This window comes from Anomaloglossus baeobatrachus, chromosome 1 (assembly GCF_048569485.1).
Source record: "Anomaloglossus baeobatrachus isolate aAnoBae1 chromosome 1, aAnoBae1.hap1, whole genome shotgun sequence".
NCBI classification, from domain to species: Eukaryota; Metazoa; Chordata; class Amphibia; order Anura; family Aromobatidae; genus Anomaloglossus; species Anomaloglossus baeobatrachus.
The window spans coordinates 673,883,471-673,909,354 of NC_134353.1; the positions used below are offsets into that span (position 1 = coordinate 673,883,471).

Here is a 25,884-nt window from a genome sequence, read left to right on the forward strand (position 1 = left end):
TTTATAAGAGATGAGATATTAGCAAACTTAGCGATTTCCTTTCTTCAGACAATACCTAATTGACATATTAACCCCAAGTTGCATGTGTGCATTGTGATGTTACCGTCTGTCTGCGGATTTAATTATCTGCCATATTTTTCTCTTTTCTTATTTAATATCGTAGCGGTTCCTAAAGATAACGTACAATGCGGCTTCCTGCATTGTGTTCCTGATTAGTACAGGAGAGCGCTGAATGTATTGTGCGGGGCAGGAGGAGGGGAGCAGCTGTGAGTCTGATGACAGATCCACGCACACGCTCCACACAGTGACGCATAGAGCCCCTGCTAAACAATTCATACGGCAAGGAAGCATTAACATGGAGCGTGCAGCCAGGCCGGGGAGCCGCAGCTCCGGGAAAGGCCTCCCTGTACAATGATGTCTTCTCTTAGGTCTTCACTTGTTACAATGTCAGATAACATGTTTCATGACCGGGAACCAAACACAACATAGGCTGTAAATAGCAAAGCGGGAATACTTTATATGTGAAAGTAAATGAATGATAAGAATTTATGTGATATACCAACATAAACTAGCAGATATTTTTGAAGTGTAAAGGAAATGATACCTGGTTCTCTAAATATTTTAAAAGTATAAATCTGAAATTTGTGACATGTATTTGTATTCAGCCCCCTGTGTCAATACTTTGTAGCGCCACTTTTTTTTGCAATTGCTGCTGCCATTCTTTTGGGGTATGTCTCTAGCAGCTTTGCTCATCTAGAGGCTGAAATCTGTGCCCTTCTTCCACATTCTAGCTGTGTCTCCTACATAGGTTTTTGCAAACTGCAAACGAGACTTCTTATGACCTTTTTTCAAAACTGGCTTTCTTCTTGGCACTCTGCCATAAAGGCGAGAATTGTGCAGTATGCAACTTTATAGGTGTCTCAGGCTATGTGCGCACGTGTGCGTAATTCATGCAGTTACGCTGCTCTTTGTAGCGCAGCATAACTGCATGCGTCCTGCGTCCCCTGCACAATCTATGGAGATTGTGCAGGGGCCATGCGCACGTGGCATATTAGAACGCAGCGATTTGGCTTGATGCCCGAATCGCTGCGTTCTAAGAAGTGACATGTCACTTTTTCCGTGCGCTTTGCCGGCAGCCCCTGCTCTGTCTATGGCAGGAGCTGCAGGCAGAGCGCACGTTCTCGCCGGCACCATGCGCTTCAGAACGCAGCTTTTCATCTGCGCTCTGAAGCGCACCTTTTCGGTGCGGTGCAGAGCGCACACGTGCGCACATAGCCTCATGGACAGATTCTATCACCTGAACTGTGGATCTCTGCAGCTCCTCCAGAGTGACCATGACTAGAGATGAGCAAGTCTGAGGTTCGGGATCGGAATCAGACTACCAAAAAACGAAGTTCAAATGAGTTACGAGTCCAAACCACTCAAGTGAGCAGCGCTGTGCTTGGGTTTGATTGATGCACAGTCCTGTGCGAGCAGCGTGTGATGTTTGAACAGCTCGCACTTGGGGTAAAATCAGCGTGATCAGATGTAGTGTATACACAAAAAAATTTTTAAAAATCCTGCCCACCCTAATTCCGGAAGTGTTCTGCTTATGGCTGGCAGCATGTGGGTGCAGCCACGAACTGCCCAATTACTGACTTCTATTGTTCCTTTGAGGCTTGGATCAACTCAGGGTCATAAACCCTTATTTAAGGTTCAACTGTGACCTCTGAACCGAACTTCCAAAGGTTTGTTCATCTCTGACCATGACCCTCTTGGCTACTTCTCTAATTGATGTTCTCCTTACTTGTGGTGTCAGTTCAAATAGACAGCCATGGTCTTGGTAGGTTTGCAGTTGTGCCATACTCCTTCCACATTTGGATAATGGGTCGAACAGTGCTCCGTGAAATGCTCATAGCTTGGGCTATTTTTTATAATCTAACGTCACTTCATCCCTGACCTTTCTGGTGTGTTCCTTGATTTTCATGATGCTGTTTGATCCTTAATGTTCTCAAACAAACCTCTGAGGCCTTCACAGAACAGCTGTAGTTATAGTGAAAATAAATTACATAAAGGTGGACTCTGGGTTACTAATTAAGTGACTTCTGCCGGTGAATACAAATACATGGCACAATTTTCAGATTTATATTTGTTAAATATTTAGTAAACATTGTATAATTTACGTAAACACTTCACAAATACTTACTCAGTGTGTGTTGGCATATCACATATATATATATTTTATGGACACAAATATTTATGTAATGTGTTTGTGCATAGTATATATGACTAGTTTTTTTATGACAAATGTATTACTTCCTCTTCTTTTATTCTTTACAATATTAAGTCATTTGATTCTGTTTTGCAGGACTGTCCGTTCATAGTATGCATGACGTATGCCTTCCATACACCTGACAAGCTTTGCTTCATTTTGGATCTGATGAATGGTAAGTGACGTTATGTATTGTTCTTCCAGGAAAATAATGACATTTACTATATAGAGAGTGTTTTTTATAAGGGGATTCTTCTTTGGTATTATGGGCAAAATGCAATTCTCATAGGTGATACGGCAGAGAGAGAGATGAGTCTACACTCAAAATTGCAAATATTCATGCAACTCAGGGCAGTTATCATTTGGAAAAAGACTATTGTTGAGAAAGACCAAACTAAGTAGAACCGTGTGGGGTCCAGTTATATAGATATCAAATAACTGGAGCACATCCTTAGGCAGTGTTAATATATCATATGCATATGACGTATATCCATTAGGGTAGAAATATGTCACGAACAGTACACAGTCATATATGTCCATCACTATGAAGTCATCCATAAATGGAGTCCCAGACGCAAAGATAAGAATTATCATACTGATCTGAAAAAGTCTTCAGTGCTTATACCCAGACCCATGTTTCACATATTTATTTTGGAAGTTGTATCTCTGTGGTCACATGTGTAGATTTCTGGCATGACTTAACATCTTTAGCTTGCCTGACACTTGGAGGATAGATATTTCATACAGACACTAGTAGATTCAGGTTTCCCAGGTGTGTGGTATATGAATACCTTGTTTGTATACCTAGTGTAGGTGAATATTAGGGTGTCCAGGGATAGTCATCGTTGAGCGGGGTCACCATTTCATCTTTCCAGGATGCCAACCTCAGCGGCTAGGTAGGTGTAAAGCTTTCAGGGCTTGCTGGGAACTGTTAGCCCACCCTCTTTTTCTCCTGTTAGATCCCTATCATACACACATTTCTTTTATCCTTGAGGGTCATCCTGATATGGGCATATTTTTCGAAATTTATTAATAAGTTGTTTTTTGGGGGGGGGGTTAGCGTTAGTCTCTTAATATACTATTGTTTCAATTATTGGTAAAAGGATGCAAGGAAAAAAAAAATGGGCTTTAAGAGAAGAACTTTTCTCCTTGCAGAGACTGACAAACCAATCTGGCTGTCAGTGGTGAGGAGTCTTATAGCTGCAATGCTCCTCTGGGATATATTCGAATTGTGTCTTCAGGAAGGAAGGAGACGAACTCTAGCGCCACCTATTGGAAGTAGCAATCCTAAAAGTCAAAAGTGGCCCTTTTAACAAGCCTTTTCATATGCGCTAGGATTTATGCCAGATCAGAACCTCAATTTGACAGCCAGATTGGTTTGTCATTCTCCCCAAGGAGAAAAGTTCTTCCTTTAGACTCCACTTTAGCTTCTTATGAAGCCAGATCATATCTCATACTTTGCACTGACTAGGGACAATCATCCCAAAACACCGTGCCTGCAAATTGAGGTTCAGGTCTGGCATAAATCCTAGGTCATATGAAAAGGCTTGTTAAAGAGAAACTTTTGACTTTTAGGATTGCTACTTCCAATAGGTGACACTAGAGTTTGTCTTCTCCAACCTGGAGAGACAATTTGAGGAAATGGGCTTGACATTCCTAAACACTGTATTTGCCATAAATGGAACCGTGACATTTTGTAACTATATTGAGGGTACTACGTATTGCATGGAATATAGTACTGCATAGTGCACCTTTTATCAAAATTATTGGCTTGTCTTATGTTGGTCTCTGTAGCATCACATTTTACTTCAAAAGCATTGAGTTATTTTGGTAGAATTTCACATTTTTCTTTAGTTTGTGTCTTTCTGCTGCTAACCACTTACCTACATACAAATAGACGTGTGTGTATATGTATAATGTGTGTGTATATTTGCATGTGTGTGTGCACATAGTCATTTTATTTGTTTTTGGTATATATTCTATCTTGTAATCATATTTCATCTGTAAGCTAAAAATACATTCTTATTTGTATGGCCACGTATTTCATACTTTAATCGGAAGAATACACTTAGTGAGGTATACTCATGGGAACAGAGCGGGTGTTCACATATACCTTGGTTGCTAGAAATGACCATAGCTGCTTTGTGTTGGAGCTATAAAAGATTGTTAGAAGTAAAAAGTAGGAAAGTCTTTTCAGGGCACTACTCTATTGCACGGATGTCCGCCGGCTGAATAGCCGCTAATCACATTAAGCACTTTTTCACTATGACTAGTGACTGTTAAACAATAGGACCATGGCTAAGGATCCTAGCAACAGCTCTGCGGTGCTCATTCAAAAAGGTAAAGATGAGTTCAATGTATGCGAGGCGGTGAGACAGAACAGCACGTTAGACGACGGCCGTTTCGCACTCTGTAGTAGTGCTTTGAAACGGCCGTCGTCTAACATGCTGTTCTGTCTCATCCCCTCCCCGCTGACCACAGCATGTATCCTCCATGACTGAATAAAACGTCCTGATCACTGCACAGCAATTACTGGTGAGTGCTTATTCTTTGTTCTTACCTTTGCATATAAAAGATTGTTAGGTTCTTATATAGCATCGTACCAGTGGAGTTTCCCTTTATAGATGAAGAGTTCAGTAGAAACTCAGATTACCCTTGTAGGCACCGCAGACTATCGTAATTGCAGAATGTATTTGTATAAACCTGGCTATATACAGCTTAACCTTGACATGCAGGAGAAGGAGACTGTCTCTCCCACAAAGACAATGACTACATTTAATCAGCACAGTCATTTATTTCAAGGAGGCAATTTAAAGGGCATTATATAATTATAAGGAAAAAATGGTACTTGGTTTTAGAAATCCAGGAGATTGCTTCATGTGGGTCACAATGACTGGCATTCATTAACCTCTGAATGGCAGGATGTTTAGTTCATATTAAGTGAAATTGGATATTGCAAGATTCCCCCTATGCTGTGCTATCCCAATTAATTATTTTACTATTAGCACAACACGTGTTACTTAGATGCCATGTTAAACTCTTTCGGCCTGATTCTTCAAACCTTTTACACCAGTATTCTGGTAAAAAAAAAGCTTTGAATAATCACATAATTATTGCACAGCTTGAGGCTGCGTTAAAATCATGCAACTTTTGGCGTCCCACGCGTTTTCACCCAGCTTCAACAAACTGGGTGGAGCAGGGGAGTGGCCTAATCCTAGGCTCATACCTTCTGTGTCATATAGCTGACATTTCAGCAGTTTCATTATCATTACAGACCATGAAAAGTAACACCTCTGTATACATTAGATAAAATTGGCTCCAGCATTCTCAATAGGTGATGATACAGCTCACCTCTGCTTCTCTTTTCACAATGACCTCTGCCCTGATTAGAGCATGCCTTTTTTTGTCTTCAAATCTTCAGTAGATACTGATTGTTAAAAATTGTAAAAGGTGCATTCAACATGAAAACCTAATTTAGGGTATGAGCATACAACGTCCTATCTGAAAACGCTCAAAAGCAGTGAAGAGAAGTAGCAACAACAGATGGAACTTGCACAGCAATGTCTTTTTTACATTACTGTGTGCTGTCTATTTTTTGCTGAGCTTTTTCAGGCGGCTTCCAGTTAGAATGCACACAAAAAAAAGAAACCCTGTGCACATAACCTTAACAGGCATGGGACAACCCTTTATAAAACCACCAGTAGACCAGTGGCCAAAACCAAAGAAAAAACACTAGGGAATCAACTGAAACAACTACACAAAAGACGTTTCAGGAAAAGACAATAGCAAGTTTCCTTAAGCGTCTTCTTGAAAAATGTGTTCACCGGCATTTTAATAATGTAGTGTGCCTAAAAGAAGAGGTAATATTAATATTCCAGATCTCCAGCAATCTACTACAAGGTTACATTGACATCAGAGGACGACGGGTAGTCCTATTACTAGGGCAGACGTGTCAATGGTTTGGATATATTCCGGTAGATAGGTTTACATGCACATACAGCTTGTGTTGCAGCTCAACCATAAGATTGTGTCTCCTTAACCACATCTACAAATAGATTTGTCAAGTGCAGACTCTTGATGAATTGAACATATTGTTTCTTTCTTACAGGAGGGGATTTGCACTACCACCTGTCACAACATGGTGTCTTCTCTGAGAAGGAAATGAGGTTTTATGCTGCTGAAATTATTTTGGGCTTGGAACACATGCACAATCGCTTTGTTGTATACAGAGACTTGAAGGTAGATATTTACTAAGTGTTACCGAAATGAGCGTGAATGTGTCCATCTGTGGCCATAAGAGATTTATTTTGAATGCAGAAAACGGAATCAACCCTTCTCCTATGAACCTGAACAAGGCTGTTATTTCCTATCCCATATAAGCACTTTAAGGCTGGGCCAAACTGGGATTACTGTGATCCCCTCGCATGACACTCGGCTCACGCTGGCAGTACAGCAGAGCCGAGTGTCATGCGAGTGTCCCTGCGACTGAGGTCCGACCGTGCGAGCAGACCTCAGCTGCGGAGGGGCGGGCCAGCGCTGAGGAGGGGCGGACTGGCACAGAGGAGCAGAGGGAGGGATTTATCTCCTCCGTAGCCAACTATTGTTATTCTCGCACTGCACTTGCGGTACACCGGTGTATCGCGAGTGCAGTGCGATTTTTCTCTCGCCCCATACACTTGAATGGGTGCGAGAGAAAGGGTCTCGCATTACATTCGCAGCATGCTGCGATTGTTTTCTCGGTCCGATTAGGGCTGAGAAAATAATTGCTCGTGTATGCTGACACACATGCTAATATTGCTCCGAATGGAATGTAATGTTTTATCGCACTACACTTGCACCGATTTTCATGCCGTGTAGCTTAGGCCTTATTTGACAGCTTTTCAATGTCCTTAAATTTGGTCAGGTTTTGCTATGAGTGTTATATTCCATCTCCACTCTGTTTTTGGTGAAAAAAATAAAATAAATTACACCTCAAGTGACGTCAATCCAGCTCTAGCGAAGAATGTGAAGTTCCCTTTAGCTCTGAAAACATATTATTCTAATTTTTGTGATTAATGGATTGAATCATACTTGGTATTGGATATTTTTTTTAATATATTTCCCAAAACTATGATACTTTTTGCCCACTGATGTTACCTATAGGTGCCCTATGAGTGCACTCAGAGGCTGCTGGTTTGTGCCAGTCTTGATGACATCCTTGCAATTCTATACTGGCACACTAATGCATTTATCTCCCACCTTGTAATTAAGATGTTTTTTCACCTTTCTCCTCAATATCTATTTGTTCACATCAGCCACTAGTCATTGACTAAGACTACAAGGACCAGGAAATACAAAGATCCTTTCAGCTTCCATTTGCTGTTCGGATAACAAGCACATTATTTCGTCTTGCTGTGTCCTGTTCTTTCTGGTCCTCCTCAAAGCTCACCAGCTGTGTGGCATAGGTTTATATTGCAGTTGTAGCAATCTGCCCAAAGTCCTTAAAATCAGACTACTGTTTGTGATGCCAGTGTGAAAGCTAGAAATCCCTCCGGGCATGCCACTGGAGAAGTCCCAGGGCCTGTCAACTGTTCCAGTGAAACCGTATGCTCTGAAAGTCCGTCATCCTAAGAGTATTCAGTTCCGAGTGTGTTTTTCTTCTAAAGACAGAAAACTCTTGTCAGATATTACTAGGTTATGTCCAGAAGTTTACAATTTGATTCTAGATTCCACATTTAGTTTAAATGAGTGTCATTTTAATAGTGATCCTGGGGACTTTAAAGGAAATCTGTCTGTAGGATTTCACATCCAAACTAAGACATGGCCAGATAGTTCCTCTGTTACTGAGACCTCAGCAATTTAACGTATCATATACAGTGTCCACCCATATCCTGTCCACTGCCATTAACTTGAGAACGACGACAGCTATAGTAATAGAAGTGGTGTCTAGGTATAGTAAAGTAGCCATGCGCTACGCAATAAAACCACCTATAGCGCCACCTGGTGGAAAACAACAGAGTTAGCATTTTTATCTCGAAAACGGAACGAGATAGAGAAAAAAAGTGAATTAAAAAATTGTAGGCCATCATCAATTCAATACGAATCGACACCTTGCATATAGAAATGCTATCATTAGAACGTGTAAAACTCACAAGGCTGCGGACGTGAAACGATACCTCATGGAGACCTTCCTACAAGTCATTGTGTATGGTGGCTGAGGGTAGTGGCCTCCATGCTCACCTGACCCTCACCCCATTGGACTTCTTTCTGTGAGGTCACATCAAACAGCAGGTGTATGTGACCCCTCCACCAACATTACAGGACCTGCGATGACTTATCACAGATGCTTGTGCAAACGTGTCACCTACCATATTGCACAACGTGCAGCAAGATACAGTATGCTGTCCAGAGTCCAGATGTGCATTGCAGCTGACGGTGGCCACTCTGAGCATCAAAGTTAAATGAGCGCCATATGCATGACCAGCATAAAATGTTTTGGGGGGGGGTGTCATGGGTTTCATATCATAGCATTTCAGTATGCAAGGTGTCGATTCGTATTGAATTGATGATGCCCTACAATTTTTTAATTCACTTTTTTTCTCTATCTCGTTCTGTTTTCGAGATAAAAATGCTAACTCTGTTGTTTTCCACCAGGTGGCGCAATAGGTGGTTTTATTGTGTAGCGCATGGCTACTTTACTATACCTAGACACCACTTCTATGCCTATAGCTGCCGCTGTTCTCAAGTTAACCCCTTCACGACCATGGACGGATATATCCGTCATGGAGCGTGTCCCGTTAAGACCCGCCCCCAGCCGCGGGCAGGCGGCGGCGGTCGGCACACATATCAGCTGTTTTCAACAGCTGACATGTGTGCCTGCATGTTGCGAGTGGAATCGCTTCCACTCGCAACATTTAACCCCCTAAGTCTTGCTGCCAAAGTCTGGTGGTTGCCATCGTAGCACATGTGATGACGCCTGCAGCTATGAAGTTTCACTTTTGTTTTCCCTCGGCCGAGAGCAGAGAGAAACAGGAAGTGACTGAATCTGCTGTTTTACAGCTGTATAGCTGTGATCAGCAGATAGATAAGAGCGATCGGATTGCTGATCGCTATAGCCCCCTAGGGGGACTAGTAAAATAAAAAAAAATAAATAGAAAGTTTTAAAAAATAAAAAAACCTAAAAGTTCAAATCACCCACCTTTCCCCCCATTGAAAATTAAACGGTTAAAAAATAAATATACACATATTTGGTATCGCCGAGTTCAGAAATGCCCGATCTATCACAATATAAAATCAATTAATCTGATTGGTAAACGGCATAGTGGCAAAAAAATTTCAAACGCCAAAATTACGTTTTTTAGTTGCCGCAAGTTTTACGCAAAATGCAATAACAGGCGATCAAAACGTAGCATCTGCGCAAAAATGGTACCATTAGAAATGACAGCTCGAGACGCAAAAAATAAGCCGGCACTGAGCCATAGATCCAGAAAAATGAGAACTCTACGTGTTTCGGAAAATGACGCAAAATGTGCGCCACTTTATTGGACAAGCTTGTGAATTTTTTTTAACCCCTTAGATACAAGTAAACCTATACATGTTTGGTGTCTACAAACTCGCACTGACCTCAGGCATCATACCCACACATCAGTTGTACCATATAGTGAACACCGTGAATAAAACGTCCCAAAAACTATTGTGCAATCATACTTTTTTTTGCAGTTTTTCCACACTTGGAATTTTTTTGCTGTTTTCCAGTACACCATATGGTAAAACTTATGGTGTCATTTAAAAGTACAACTTGTCCCGCAAAAAACAAGCCCTCATATGGCAAGATTGACGGAAAAATAAAAAAGTTACGGCTCTCTGAAGACGGGGAGCAAAAAACAAAAACTGAATGTGCCCCGGGGCTGAAGGGGTTAATGGCAGTGGACAGGATATGGGTGGACACACGATATACAATTCAGGCTGAACATCTTTTTGTAGTTCTGAGGCCTCAGTCACTCCAGCTCTATTCCCTGCTTCCTGCTTTGCTGACAGGCTCTATGAGGTGGGGCTGGGCAGGGAATAGAGCTGGAGTGAATGGGACTTCACCCTAATTTGCATATCAATTTGAAATGCTGATTTCTCAGTAAGGAAACAAGTTCAATCCTCTCCTAGAGGACTCAGAGTGTTTTACACATATTTTCTGGGCAATTATGGGAATGACAGTTTTGTGAAAATTCGGCGAAGCTGACAAATTTGAATGTTAAATGATTCGCTCATCTCTAAATTTGACTAATTCTCATGTGGATCCACTGGCAGATATCAGAATGTCAGCCAAAGATTTTACCCATGACTATTTTATAAAATGCACATCGATTTTACATACGACAAATAATGAATGTGGAAACTCAAGTGTTTTGCTATTTGTTTTTCTTTGTTTGGCAGTGTTTGCTTGCTTAAATAATTGCTTTCTATGGGAAACTATGTATAAACTTAATAGTGCTGTCCAGAATTTCCAACTTTGGTGGGGTTTCAGCCTCTCTAGTATTTTCATTTTGCCATAGATAATGTACTCAAGTAGTTACAGATAAAATATGAAACATGAGAGTTAAATCACCACTCCAGCTTTGAAGGGGGGCGTTTCTGCTCTATAGTGGCATTTTAAATGTAAATCCCCTGTCATTTACTCATCTTCCAATGGCTTCACCTTTTACTGTCACCTCTCCGGTCCCGAAGTGCCGTCTGACTGGCCAGAAGTTAGAAGTTACGTTACAAGCACTGACTGCAGCTCTGGGAAAGACAGAAAGAGGCTCTCATAGAGTTGTATTGAGTTGTGACTTCGGCGTGCTCCATGAAACACTGAAGCACGCTGACAGGTCACAAATCGCCGAAGACCGACCAGAGCGGCGGTGATAGAAGGTGAAGCCGCGAGAAGGTGAGTATCAAACAGGGGTAAGGGAATATACATCACAGAAGGGGCTGGGGCATATACATCTCAGGAGAGTCTGGGGGCAAATATATTACAGGAGATGCCGGGGCAAATATATTACTGGAGACGCTGGGGACTATACATCACAGAAGGGGCTGGGGGCATATACATCACAGGAGGGTCTAGAGGCATATATATTACAGGAGACGCCGGGGCATATACATCCCAGAAGGGTTTGATGGCATATACCGTATATCACATAAGATGCTGGGGGCATATACATCACAGGAGGGTCTAGAGGCATATATATAACAGGCGACGCTGGGGGCATATACATCACAAAAGGGGCTGGGGCATATACATCAAAGAAGGGGCTGGAGGCGTATATATATATATCACAGGGGACACGAGGCATATGCATCACAGTAAGGTCTGGGGCATATATCATAGGAGGGGCTTTTGCAGATGCATCGCCAGAGGGGCTCAGGGCATCTACATCACTGGGTATCCTGGAGGGCATATATATTCATGGGGGTACATCCTTGGGGGTATGTACATCACTGGGAGACATAGACATGGCTGTGGTTCACAGACATCACTGGGGTCATATATAAAACTGTAAGGACCCCGGACATCACTGGGGGACACATACAGTAATGGGGATATATACAGCACTGGGAACACAGATAGCACTGGGGGCATATATAACACTGGGGGATGCAAACTTTACTAGGGGAGCACAGACAGCACTGTGGGGGGACACATCGCAAAAAACGGCAAATTTGCAACAAAACTGCAACGTGCACAGACCCTAAGTCCACATGTAGCGTGTGTAAATTGTGCCGCAGTTTGGCGAACATTTTTCAAAAGATTTGTACTTATGTCTGTACTTTTTTAATTTTTGATCTAAGGAATCCTTATTTGACATCTATAACATAAAGACTAAAGCATTGGCATAACTTGCCTTTTGTCGCTTGCTATATAGTGCTATATAATCATAGGGTTTGTCTTTTAATTAGTTCAATTATGAGAAATGTGGTAATTGCTTCCGTTGTGGTTCTGCAGGTAAAGTTTACATCTTAAAAGCCATTTAAGGTCCCATTTGATTTACACGCCAAGTCTGCTGCTGAGCTTTTGTATGCATGAGTATATCTGCTAGACTTCACTTCCTAAACAAGGCTCGTGGGGTCATATTATGGCTGAAGAAACCTTTTACTACCGTAGTTCTCCCCAAACAAAACCATTAAATAATCTTACAAAACAGCTCTCCATGTCCTGGCATTCTTTTGTTCTTGTCTCCTAGTGCAAAGCAAGTTCTGTTTCTTCCATACGTATCATACATTGCAGAGAATAAGTGAGAAGTAGAGCTGGTCGAACTCGCAGAAAACCGACCGGTCCCTGCTTATTTAAAAAAAAAAAAAAAAAAAAAAAAACCCCGGATCCCATCTGGAATCTGGTACCTATGGGAACCAGAATCTCGAGATTAAAAATGTTGGTGGAAGGGATGGGGGGGATTATAGGAGCGCACGCAGTATACTCACCAAAGCTGTGTGTCATAGCGGCAAGCTGCTTCCAGGTCGCACATTCACTTCCGAGGCTGCGTGTACTAAAAATAAAGGTAGATGCTAGAATGTATGGGCTCCTTTCAGTTATGATGTGTTTTGTCACGTGATGGGGAGCGGTGTTCAAAATGCAGCCTAGTTTAGAATGAACATTGGGGGGGTACGATGTGCCCCCTCTGCCCAACCTGAGTCGCCTGCTTTATCCTTCATGCAGCAGGAGCTCAGGATGAACTGCGCCCACAATGTGCCCTCTCTGCCCAGACTGAGCCGCCAGCTTCATCTTTCATGCAGCAGGCAGCTCAGGATGACAACCACTCACACACTGTCATATAGGCTGGGCGCACCTCTTACTGCAACCAATCACAGATGCCAGACCGGCCGGTGGGCGGGGAAAGCAGAGAAAGCCGTGGTTATGTGATGAGCAATGATGGGCAGTCCAGGGAGGCCGCAGGAGGAGCGAACAGCTGGGCTGGAGCCTCGGTAAGTATGAAGCACTTGCTTTTTTCTTATTTTCTTTATCTTTTCATTTTATTTTTTTAATTTCTAGAGTGCCGGATCAAACACCCGGAATCCCGGGCTCGGGTCCGCCTCCCAGGCACCTTTTGAAACCGCGTGGATCCGGACTTTTACAGTCCTGGTCTGCTGAGCCCTAGTGAGAAGCACATTTGCTGTGCTATATTCTTTTAAAATCCCTATTGAATTTACAATTTTGAGGTGTCCTACACTGTCAAAGGTAAAGCTTTATTTAGCTAGTTTTTATGTATTTCTTTTTCTAGGAAATCTAGGTGTTCTCGGAGCCGGCTGTCGTGAGAGTGGAGGTCACGAAACTGCAGGTATGCAGTCATGTGCTGACTAGACATTCACTGCCTCCCTCAATGAACATGAATTGAACGAGGCCGGACACGTCTAGTCAGAATGTGGAAAGAAGTATTCAAATCACATACTTGTGCTCACCTGACCGTCCACTCTTGCCACTGGCAAGGGAAAATCCTAAAAGTGTGCAGTGACTACAGACTTTTATCTGAAACCTGGACAACTCCTTGTTGCATGCCAATCCTAACAGTGTGTAATATACTCACTGTTAGGATTCAACTCTGCTTGATAGTTTCAGCAGTTATCACATAGCCATTTCACTCATAGGCGATGTGTTGGGCAGATCTAACAGTTCAATCATCTGCTAGTCACACATGCAGTGGTTGTCAAACATTTTAGTAGTCTGACCATAAAGGACAAATGTATGACATCTTTTGTCTATAGGATACTGTGTACCTAATACAGATGAGCTCATTCTTAGATATTTGAATCTTCTGCAAATGTTTAAAAAAAAATTGATTCCCAAAAATTTGAATCCATTTGATGTGAATCACATCGCCTTGAAAAGATATGTATAACACAAGGTCTTCTCTAATTGTATCCAATCCCTTTCAATCTCGTTCATACAAACGCATTCTTAGTAATATCAGTGAACTCCACTTATATAGTTAGGCCTAAGCCACACGGCATGAAGATCGATGCGAGTGGAGTGCGATAAAAAATCGTATTCCACTCTGATCAATATTAGCCTGTGTGTCAGTGCACATGAGCGATTATTTTCTCAGCCTTAATCGGACCAAGAAAACAATCGCAGCATGCTGCGACTGTAATGCGAGACTTTCTCTCGCACCCATTCAAGTCTATGGGGCGAGAGAGAAATCGCACTGCACTCACAGTACACCGGTGCACCGCGAGTGCAGTGTGAGAATGGCAATAGCTGGCTACGGAGGAGAGAGGGAGATAAATCCCTCCATCTCCTCCTCAGTGCCTGCCCATTCCTCGCAGCTGAGGTCTGCTCGCACGGTCGGATCTCATTCGCAGGGACACTCGCATAACACTTGGCTCTGCTGTACTGCTAGTGTGAGCCAAGTGTCATGCGAGGGGATTGCAGTAATCTTCGTGTGGCCCCAGCCTTATGGCAGTTGTTCTTCACTGCTGTGCTGTCGAACACAACCTGTTGAATTTGTTCATTATTTCATGGCTTTATCTATAATGGTTAAGATGTGACATCATCTCACTTTACAGATTCACCCTAATATGGCTGCTGCATTCCCTGCCTCTGCTTTTATAGATGGTATGATAGTCCCTTCATATTGACTGTGCTATACCATGTTTTGTGATAACTGCAGGGCATTATAGGGTGCCCACCTAACAATGTCTAAGGTCATGGGACCGTTGATTGGCTAATGTAATCTTCTGCAATGTGTAAAATGGCAGCAGTCATTTTTGGCTATTTGGATGAATCAAATAGCACATTATTCAAATATATCGGGTTCAGCAAATTCCTAAACCTTTGACACAATTAATTTCCAGAACATTGATTCACTGATCTCTAGTTCACTATTTCCTAGAAACTAACAAACCAGTTTGATCTAGTAGCACGTCATAAAATACTACCTCCATAGACCGTCTCGATGTAGGAAAGTTCAAGGCAACAGAGGTTAAAATATTTTTATGCTGTCATAAGATTGAAAAAGGCCAGATGGCACTAAAAGGTTGGCTTTTAAAAATGTAAATACTAAATTAAAATTTAATTGGAATCTTTAGTGCTTTGGACTTGTTTAAAGGCAGTCTGTCAGCACAAAGGACTGTTCAAACCAAGCACAGGCACTCTGTGCACCCACAGCATGGCCAAGCAGTTCTTCCCATCTCCTGGTTTCCATTTACTTCTGCTTCCTAGAACCCAAAGAAGGGTGGAGATGAATGGAAAACAGGCAAGTGGAAGGGTGCACTGAGCAGCTGTGCTTGGTTTGCACAGTGTTTGTGCTGTCAGACTATTTAATGTGATGTGGTAAAGAATCGCACTAACTTGAAGCAGAGCAAGTGGTGTGGAAGAATAGACAGTCCTAATCTCTTCCCAAATCTAAATAGTGTGTATCTGTCATGTATCCATCCTGAGCGGTGGGGGAACAGTGTCATCTTTGTATGACGCCAACGAAGCTGCTATTTGTACATAGTAATGAAAGGTTCTACCTTGAATGCAAAAGTCATAGTGTAAAGAATAATTTTCATGATATTTACCAGACTCGAATATATGTAATTCAGGAGGCTTGCAGCACACACATTCATTATGGCCAATGTTGTCTTCTGTGGCCTTAAGGGAAAGGACTGACATTCATTTTCTCTGCCAAGCATCACTAAACCATGTGACCTCCCCTTAACGCTAAGCTTATTCCTCCTGAAGTTCTTCTTGAGCTAAATAAGGCGGTTATGTGTGTGTCCCTTCCGTATCGATGGGATGCCAAAACCTAGTACTGTCAGTCTGATGGGGGAGCACACAGCACTCATCATCTGGGTCATAGGATACGCTTCTCTCAGGATTAGGTGGCTTAGAATATTAAAGTAAAACCATTTTATTCAGCTGGCTCCATTCCTTAATTCATTACATCACAGACTCGCGGTCAGAAAGTGGAAAACCTTCTTTGTGAGTGAACTTTTGCTGCTGGGAAAGCTTTCAATCCTTGTGGCTGGAGGAAAATATTCACACTTCAGTAGGATTTTTCTACTGCAGATCTCATGTACACTTCTGACAGAAGTTCTGTCTCTGAAATATTGATCATTTAATGAACACAGAAAGGTCAGATTTTGGCAAGACAAAAGTTTTGTCGCCCACAGAAAGTAATGGGAAATTCAAACTAATAATTAATTTCTAATACAAAGATATGTTGCATAACTGTAGTGAATGAGGTTGTGGTGCTATTCGAGCCATACTTTATATTTTGTGTAACTGATTCATACAATTTATTGATGAAGTCATTAGGAATAGCAAATAATGCAATCTTACATGCCTCCCAGAGTTCATCTACATTCTTTGGTTTTGTCTTCCAAGCTTCCTCTTTTATCCTACCCCAAACATGCTCAATGATGTTCATGTCTGGTGACTGGGCTGGCCAGTCCTTGAGCACCTTGATCATCTTTGCCAGGAGGAACTTCGTTATAGAGATGGATGTATGAGATGGAGCATCATCCTTCTGCAGAATTTGACCCCTTTTATGATTGGGAATGTAAGAGGTAGCTAACACTTCTTGATATTTTAGGCTATTGATATTGCCTTCCATCTTGCAAATGTTTCTCACACCCCCATACTGAATGTTACATTGACCATGACAATGATCTTTCCACTACCAAACTTAACTGTTTTCTGGATCCATACAGGCTCCATTAGGTCTCCTGCAGTATTTGCGGTGGCTGTGGTGTAATTCAACTGAAGATTCATCAGAGAAATCCACCTTCTGCCACTTTTCCAGCGTCCATCTGTTTAGCAGGCTGTGGGACGTTAAATTGCCTTTTGGTTAGTGCTGGCTTCTGGGCACTGATTCGATTATGGAGGCCATTTCGAGACCGAATCCTACAAACTGTTCTAGGTGACCCAGGGAATTGAGGTGATCAGGCCTGTTGGAGCTCTGCTGCAGTGGAAGAGCGTCTGGCTTTGTATTTTCTAACCAACAAACATTCCTCCTGAGCAGTTGTCTTGCGGAGTCTGCCGACCTGGGCTTGTCAAAAACATCTCCAGTGTCTTCAAATCTTTTTTTAATTCTTTGTACTTGACGCTGAGACACATTAAAGGTGCCAGCCACCTTTGCAGTAGATCTGGTCTTCAGCATCTTGATAATCAAGGCTTTGGTCGTAGGGTGGATTTTTGGCATTTTGTCAGAGGTCAAGTTGCAGTTCAAGTGAAGGTCTGGGGTGCTGGGTTTCTTTTTATACACACCCACTAATTAACCAATCATTTAGTGAGCACAGGTGAGGATGTAAACTAGGATTGGGTGCATTATATGACAAGGCAACAAAACTTTTGCCTTGCTAAAATCTGACCTTTCTGTGTTCATTAAATGATCAATATTTCAGCTTTGCAGCAACTTTATTTTCATAACCTAAACCAAATTTGGGAGGGTTTCAGCTTTCAAAAGAGTAATTTATAAAACCAATAGATGAATTTAAAGTCAGGTTATAAGCTTTTATTTACATAACATGGATAAGCGACAGAACTTCTGTCAGGGAGTGTAGATGTCTTCAATAACTAATATGTAGTATCAAGTAATACTTAGCACTCAATAGGTGATTTTGTTCAATTTATTTTAAATATCCAGAGATTAGACCGGTACAAATTTCGGCCAGGCAACCTTCATCAGTGTGCAGACATGTTTAATTATCACTGATCGAACATTTTGCGCAGACCTCAGGGTCCAGAGCAGCGCCCATTATACCAGCGGTGAATGCCGCGGTCTGCACATAGCGCTCCATCATCCTGATGCCAGCGATAAACATGTCCGTATACTGATGAAGGTCGCCTGATCCAAATGTTTTAAATTTAATATAAATTGGTCAAAATCATCTATTGAGTGCCAAGTACCGGTATTACTTGATACGACATGGGTTTGGAACCTGAGTGCTAAGTACCGCTATTACTTGATACGACATGGGTTTGGAACCTGAGTGCCAAGTACCGGTATTACTTGATACGACATGGGTTTGGAACCTGAGTGCCAAGTACCGCTATTACTTGATACGACATGGGTTTGGAACCTGAGTGCCAAGTACCGCTATTACTTGATACGACATGGGTTTGGAACCTGAGTGCCAAGTACCGCTATTACTTGATACGACATGGGTTTGGAACCTATCTATGCACCACCGAGCCAGAAGTGCTGTGCTAACCCGATCTCATTCAATAACCAATAAGCTTTTGTTCAGGGAAGCTAGACTGAAAAATTGACATTCATTTACTAACTGTTCTTTCCCTATAAAGTGAAACTTTCCAAATATATTACCAGATCTAGACCACTTTTCCAGGGACAGATTATCAGTTCTATGATCTACTATACTTATTGGCCATCTTCCTTGAGATAATTCTAATAGACCAAAGCGGTTTCACTGTATGATGTTATCGGAGCTGCAGGAGCGTTCTAGTAAAACCCTGCTGGGCTTTCGACAACACTTTATGTATTCTTCGTGCTCGACAGATCCAGACTGTGGTGATATTACTACAGCTAGTATCTCCTGGCATCTATATTCTGCAGGACATGCGATCTGCTCCTGCTTTCTTTAGCATGTCTACAAACATAAGCCTATGAATGTAACGGGTGGCAGACTGCTCCCGGCTATTACCATATTGCCTTTATGATTCTGTTGAGTGTTGGTGCTTCGAGGAACCAAGCACCCCCACATTTTTTGGTTTGTTGGGTTTCTCATTTGTTTCCATTGAAATCATTCCACTATGCCAAGACATTTATGTTAACTATGGGCCATACGTATATATGGAAGAGATCAGTAACCTTTGCCATCCCAGCTGTTGTACATCTGAAGCTCCAAGCATTCCTTGACAGCCACATGCTGGGAGTTGTAACTAACAGCTGGCATGCAGCAGGTTGCTGATCTATGGACTATTGGGTTGAAAAACCTTTCATAGTTGATCCTGTACGTGGAATATTCAGCATACAGTACTAGGATATGTCAGGAGCTCGCCAGCCATATATACCATGTATTATGGACCATTTATGTGGGTCTATATGATTGTACTGAATTATTGTAACGATTTCGATCTCTGCTTGCAGCCAGCAAATATTCTATTAGATGAACATGGGCATGTGAGGATATCAGATTTGGGACTCGCTTGTGATTTCTCCAAGAAGAAGCCACACGCTAGTGTGTAAGTACTGACATCCATTAGAAACTGACTTTAATATTATTGAAAGTAAATCTATATACATGGTGATATTGTATATTTTATGACCTAGATTTTGTTTCCAGGTAACACTCAGTTGGGCATGTATGTACAACTCTACTGAAGTTACAACTTATAATATTTGCACTTTAAATTTCATTATCTTTCTTCATTTATTTTTACTTTATAAGTAATGACCAGCAAGAGAAGACATCTTCTACTATACTGCCAAGTTATACTTTAACATCCTTATTGTCATATATAGATATCATCTAGCCTCCCAACTAACACTCTTGCACCTCAAGTCTATCCTTAACTCTGCTCCCTGATTAAAGGGAATCTGTCAGCAGGTTTTTGCTATGTAATCTGAGGACCGTATAATGTAGAAACTGAGACCTAGATTTCAGCAATATGTCACTTACTAGGCTGTGTGCTGTTGATACTTACAGTGAAGGTTTTATCACTAAGACATTATCATTGCCCTGACAAGCTGTCTCATGCCAAGTCATCTGACCACGTTCCCTCTTGTGATTAGCAGAAAGCTGCGATGGGGCGGGGTCAGTTTTCTGACCTCTGCTACATGCTCTAAGAACTCTGATTGTGTCACAACTATGTCACCCAGTAAACTAAGTGATACATCGCTTGATTTAGGGTCTATTTTCCTATATTAGGGTATGTGCGCACGCTGAGTATTTGGTGCACAAATTTTCTGCACTAAATCTGCATCTTTTGGCAGAAAAATGCATGAAAAACAAGGTGAGATTTTGCCACGTTTTTGCTTCGCTTTTTTGCCATGTGTCTTTCATAATGAAGTCAGTGGATGGAGGGGCTTAAAAACACAGGCAGAAACGCACCAAGATTACAGATTTTTCTTTCTGCAGTTAATTTTGTAAGGGAAAAATAAGCAACATGCGCACAGCACTTCAGAACTCTCATTGCCTTTGCTGGTATAAGGATAGGCATGCCGTTCTGTGACAAAACTGCACCAAAAAAAAGCATAAACGCAGTATGTGCACATGGCCTTAGGCCATGTGCCCATGGGAGCTTGCTTCTGCGGATTTTGCCGCGCAAAACTTGCGGCTTTATCTGGATTTTCCAGATAAATCCGCAGGTTTCAGCATGTACAGACACTCCCCATGTTATCCTATGGGACATGGGAAGTGTGTGTCCATGCTGCGGAATGTGGGGCTGCGGAATATGTTGCGGATATCCCGCAGCCGCACATAACTACATGTCAATTATTCCTGCGGATTTACCTGCGGATGGTCCCATACTTACCTGCTTTGATAGCAGACACCCGGTCACTTTCCCTCGGTGCACAGGAGGCTGGAGCGTGGTGGATCCATGAGCAGGAAGGAGGAGGTGGGCGGGACCTGCACGAGCTCTGGTCATGTGACAGCCAGAGCTAGTTCAGGCCCGCCCACCTTCTCCTCCACAGTGTAGAGACGCTGACAGACGCCGGAGAGAAGTGCTGCGTGATGGAGGTAAGTATGAACTCCCCCGATCACTCAGCACTTGTTCTGCATTGAGGATGCAGTGCCGAAGCCATGGTACTGTATCCTCAATGCAGAATGACCGCAGCATATCCGCAGGACATTCCACAAATAAACCGCAGCATTGAAACAGACAAAGTTGTGCGGCAATTTTCTGGGAGGTCCTGCAAAATGTCCTGCGGATATAACCGCAGGACACTTTCCCCCGTGGGCACATAGCCTTATACTGCTTTCAGACAAAGTAGCAAAAGCCTGGTGACACATTTATTTTTAATTTCCTTCTACCCTTGCTACTCCTTGATTTCTGCTCTGCAAATCTCTTTATTCCCAATGGATACAGTTTATACTTATGACCTACAAAGCCACCATAATATGTATCCACTGTATATCTCCAAACTAACCCTCCCACATGTAATCTCCAGTCTACACAAGAACTCCTTCTCTCTTTCTCTCTCATGTTCATCACCTAATCTCCTCCAGGAGGTCTACCAAGCATCTCCCATCCTCTGGAATTTTGCGTCCCAAGACGTTTGATTCTCTCCAACATTCAGAACCTTCACAATGAACTTGAAAACCCTTACTTGCAATTGAAAAAAAACAGCTTGCAGTGACCTCGATGTCACCTCACCACCACCACCGGAGCTGTTGCAACACCCCCCACCACCCGCATGTGCAGCACCACGGAATCAGTGGTGCTATGAAAATAATATATGATTTTATGGACACAGAATAAGCCTAGCTGCACGACTTCAGAAGTCCATATATATATATATATATATATATATATTAATGGCAGTGTAAAATCTAGATTTTTTTACAGTGCTAATGACTCTGCCTTTGATTACACCAGCAATAGCCCTACTCCAGTTTTTTTGCAAATTATAACCAAATACTGTACATATGCTGCGTCACCAGATAGAAAAATTAAAAATGTTCTTGTAAACTTTGGAGTTTATAAAAGAAGACAACAATTTCCAAAAATGAAGATGAATATGGAGTAAGAAAAATGCATAGGCAAGATCATCCGGTGTTCAAGGCAGCTAATTGTCCTCGGAAGCCATGAGTATGTGTAAGAAATGCTCCCTAATTAGGACCAGATAGAAGCATTGAAGTGCAGCCCTGGAATCTCATTTCTTCAAAGGCAGACCCTACAACAATCACTGCTGCCTTTAATAGCCCTAATAATTATGAGTCATCAGATGTGATTCATTGTCACAATGTAAACCTGAACAATGGCTGCGCGCTTACACTACTGTTAGGTTTCAGGTTCCTCCTCGCTGGCTTTCGCAGATTAGAAATTGCTGCTATAATTCGTACTTTATCAATAAAATTGCTGGTGGAAATGAAAGGATGACACCAAATTTTTTCTGAATAAGCTGTGTAATCAAAGCCGATCACAGCAGCATTTTATTGTAGGAGACGCCGGAACGTAATGCGTACTGCACAATGAGATGGTGGAACTGGAATGAGATCATATATTGTATGTCAATAATGAAGAACTCTTCAGAAGAAATGTAATCTTTATTTGTAAGTTGAAAATATACTAAAATCGACGGCCTTGCTGAATTGTGCCTGCCCTCGTTGGATCGCAGATGTTGAATATATTGTCTGAGCCATCAATAAAAGTGTGTATTCTTGTACAGCTTTTTGAAACTAATGGGCCCATTTTCAATTAAAAAAAAATATAGGGGATAACTTTGAGTACTTTACCTTTTCAGTTGGTAGTTCGATATCATGGACAGTGGACTGGTTTATCATATGAGCCATGTAGGATGACCCACTGTCACTTTCCTGGAGCAACCGAAATGTTTGCCGTAGAGTGAAACTGTGATTGCATATGTCCAATTTTGTAGTTGTCAATGAACCATGTCGGGGGACGTAGTGATCTGGCAGGAGCTTAGCTAAACCCTCCATAATAGTAGCATGCCATTACGTAGTCTGAAAAATCGGTCAAACGACAACTATTTTGAGTGTATTGCCTTTTGCTATGAATGACAAGAGACACGAGTACTGCTTAACCCCAAATTCTATCAACATATTAGCTGACGTCTGTCAAAGATTATCAGTATTCCTTAATCCGGAAATCACAGTAAATGAGTACTCTGGGATTACAGTGATAAAGCCGAATTAACAGCATAAAATGTGCTCTAATTTCCCAGTGTCTGTTACACATCAGGAACTGGCAGCTGGTCCCTGGGAGAACAATGGTGCACAGATGACGGAGTTACATGATCTCTCCATACATATTGTCTGTGAAAGGTTCAGATTGTAAAACTTTTCCTATTGTATTAAAGTTTCCTAATGTAATGTTGGATAAATAGATACCCCCCCCCAAAAAAAAGGTTTGTTAAACGCCAGAAGTTTAATTCAAAGTACACTAGAAGCGCCGTCTGAGTGGACCTACTTTCTTTTATTCTGAATGACAACACCTCACAGACAGAAAAGGGCTCCTGTGCAAGAACAAAATCTGGCCCCTTTCCAGTCCAACGCCACCTGTTTTGGAGGGCAAAATGGACCCCCTTACATCTTGGGTCTCTGTGCGGCTGCACCAATGATATGTCCGCCTCTGGACAACACTGTTGTTGCCTGATTCCTGTTTCTAGTAATGTGAAATTCATGATTAAACTATAAATCAAACCATCTTTTAGGCTTTAAACTGTAGTTTCCTTGGTTAATGAGATTTTGGGGATACTCTCAACTTTTAGGGCATGCAGTTTGATGTTTTGATGACGTAAGCATTAAAATACATATTTATATGGATCATGTAATGTGTCTTATTTCTTGGTATTTCAGAGGAACGCATGGATACATGGCGCCAGAAGTTCTGCAGAAGGGCACAGCGTATGACAGCAGTGCAGACTGGTTTTCTCTAGGATGTATGCTCTTCAAACTTCTGAGAGGGTAAGACATTTTTCGATGGATCATATGCAAAGTCATAGTTAAAAATAACATGAGAGATTCTGTTGACATGTAATCTTCTCCTACTATGGTAGTTGTATGCTGTGCTTAACCCCAGAGTACTAATATATTGACTCCCCCAGCAATTGATCCAATACATAGCTGGGGGGAGCTAGCTAGTTTGCTTCATCAAGTTCAACCAATCCCCTAACTTGTTGATCCGGAGGACGGCAAAACCATGAGGAAGCAGAAGCTTATTGCCCCAGTTTATGGGGAAAAATCCTTCCATGTTCCCCTCTGTTTCAACTGGAAATAAATACGGTAATTAAATAAAGGGAACCAGTCACTGTATTTTCCAAATTTAACTTAAAGCCACCACTCTTAACTGTACAGCTGTCCATCAACCTGTATCTAAGCCTTGAATGCTCCCTGCATATGCCAAAATATGTTATATCCTTTTGGTATATGGCTCAGTTCGTTCTCATGGGCATCTTTTTTTCTCATCTTTGTGCCTCCTCAATCTCTTCTGTTGCTTTCCTCCTGGCTTGATTGATGTGGATGATGTGTCCTATATCATCCATAGATTGACGTGAATCTTGTACCTGCACATTTCAAGCAGAGGCCTGCACAGGCGCTCTACGCTTTGTTCTAATGATTTCTGGCATCTATTAAAATGGAAATAAAGACAGTGCCGGTGCATGCGCAGTATGACTTTGGACTTTGTAAGACTTTGTTTTGCTCTTAGGGCAGAGCATTGCATAGAGCGCTGTACAGACCTGCACTTTAAACTGCACAGGTACAAGATTTGCGACGATCTATCAGTGATGTAGGAAGCATAATCTGCATCAATCAAGCCAAGAGGACGACAACTGAAGGAATTGAGTAGTTGCCGAGAAAAAAAAAAGGCGCCAATCAGACTAGGTATTTTTTTGCATGTGGACAGGGAGATGGGGGCTTAAATACAGGTCGATAGACATCAGTAATAGAGCAGTTAAGGGTGCTGGCTATTGTTTACATTGAGAAAACCTGGTAACAAGTAATTTTTTGGTTGCTGTTTTTTTGCTGGGAATTTTGATGAAGAACAGTATGGCTACTGATGATGTTACTGGCCAGCTGTCACAGAAACAAGTGAAGGAATTTCTATTTTTCGTTGGCTTTTAGAATAATATGGTCTATAGCTAATCTGTTGAATGCTACTAAATACTTCATAAAGTAGCCTGGCCTGAAGTGAGCACGATGGATATGATATATGCAGAATTCTGTACATTCAGGAGCGATGACAGAAGATATATAGTACAGAGTCTTTCCAACCATAAATTGCGTTGGAGCATTGTAGAGATTCGCAGGTAGTCCACTGTCATGTAAAATGGCCTGTCAGCTCATTACAGGAACCAGCTCTCCAAAGTACTCAGGCAAAATTTCCCTACTTGGAAATCTATTGTCTTAGAAGAAAATAAAATCTGCGTATGTTAAATTTTGTACTCAGAGTTCATTTGGAATGAATCGCTCTGTTCTATATCAATACAAATGTGATTATGTGGTAGGAAATAGCATTTTCATCCGCAACAAGGTATAAAGCACAACATGGAACAAAAGCCATCATGCGGGAGGCGTACCTCTAGTGTGCTGTAATACACCATGAAATATGCAGTACATCACAAAGAGAGATTTTACTGCATATATCAGGAGTGGAATGAATCTGTAATGGCTGCTAATGTTGTTATTTTGCTGTGTGGTCCAGATCCAGTTAGATTTTTATAGGCCATTATATTGAAAGCGATATTCAGTTCAGAAAGTCAGGCGGGTTGTTGTCTTTTTTATTTTTTTTTTTTCCCTGAACGGAAAAATATTGGCTTTTTTGTTCATATTGTAATGTTATTGTTTGTGTGTAGCTTCCGAGAGGCCGTATAGAACAGATGGCAGCCATGCGGTTTTCTATTCTTGACTTAGGATGAGTTTGTAATTATTCCTGATGCTGTTACTCTTTATAAATTAAAAAAAAAAAATGGACAATTAAGTGTCAAGGGTCCACAATGGATTGAATGGATTTTGCCATTGGACCTCCCTTCTTCTCAATATACACCCCTAATTCC

At 41.8% G+C, this 25,884-nt stretch overlaps 1 protein-coding gene across 2 annotated transcripts in view; it reads left to right on the forward strand.

Moving 5' to 3' along the window:
* GRK3 (G protein-coupled receptor kinase 3) overlaps positions 1-25,884 on the forward strand; it is a 348,746-nt gene that overhangs the window by 282,632 nt on the left and 40,230 nt on the right. For both annotated transcript variants that reach the window (XM_075320060.1, XM_075320059.1), the window contains exons 10-13: positions 2,348-2,426; positions 6,360-6,490; positions 19,291-19,385; positions 23,687-23,794. In XM_075320060.1, coding sequence (XP_075176175.1) covers positions 2,348-2,426; positions 6,360-6,490; positions 19,291-19,385; positions 23,687-23,794 — 413 coding nt within the window. The remainder of the gene's footprint in view (positions 1-2,347; positions 2,427-6,359; positions 6,491-19,290; positions 19,386-23,686; positions 23,795-25,884) is intronic.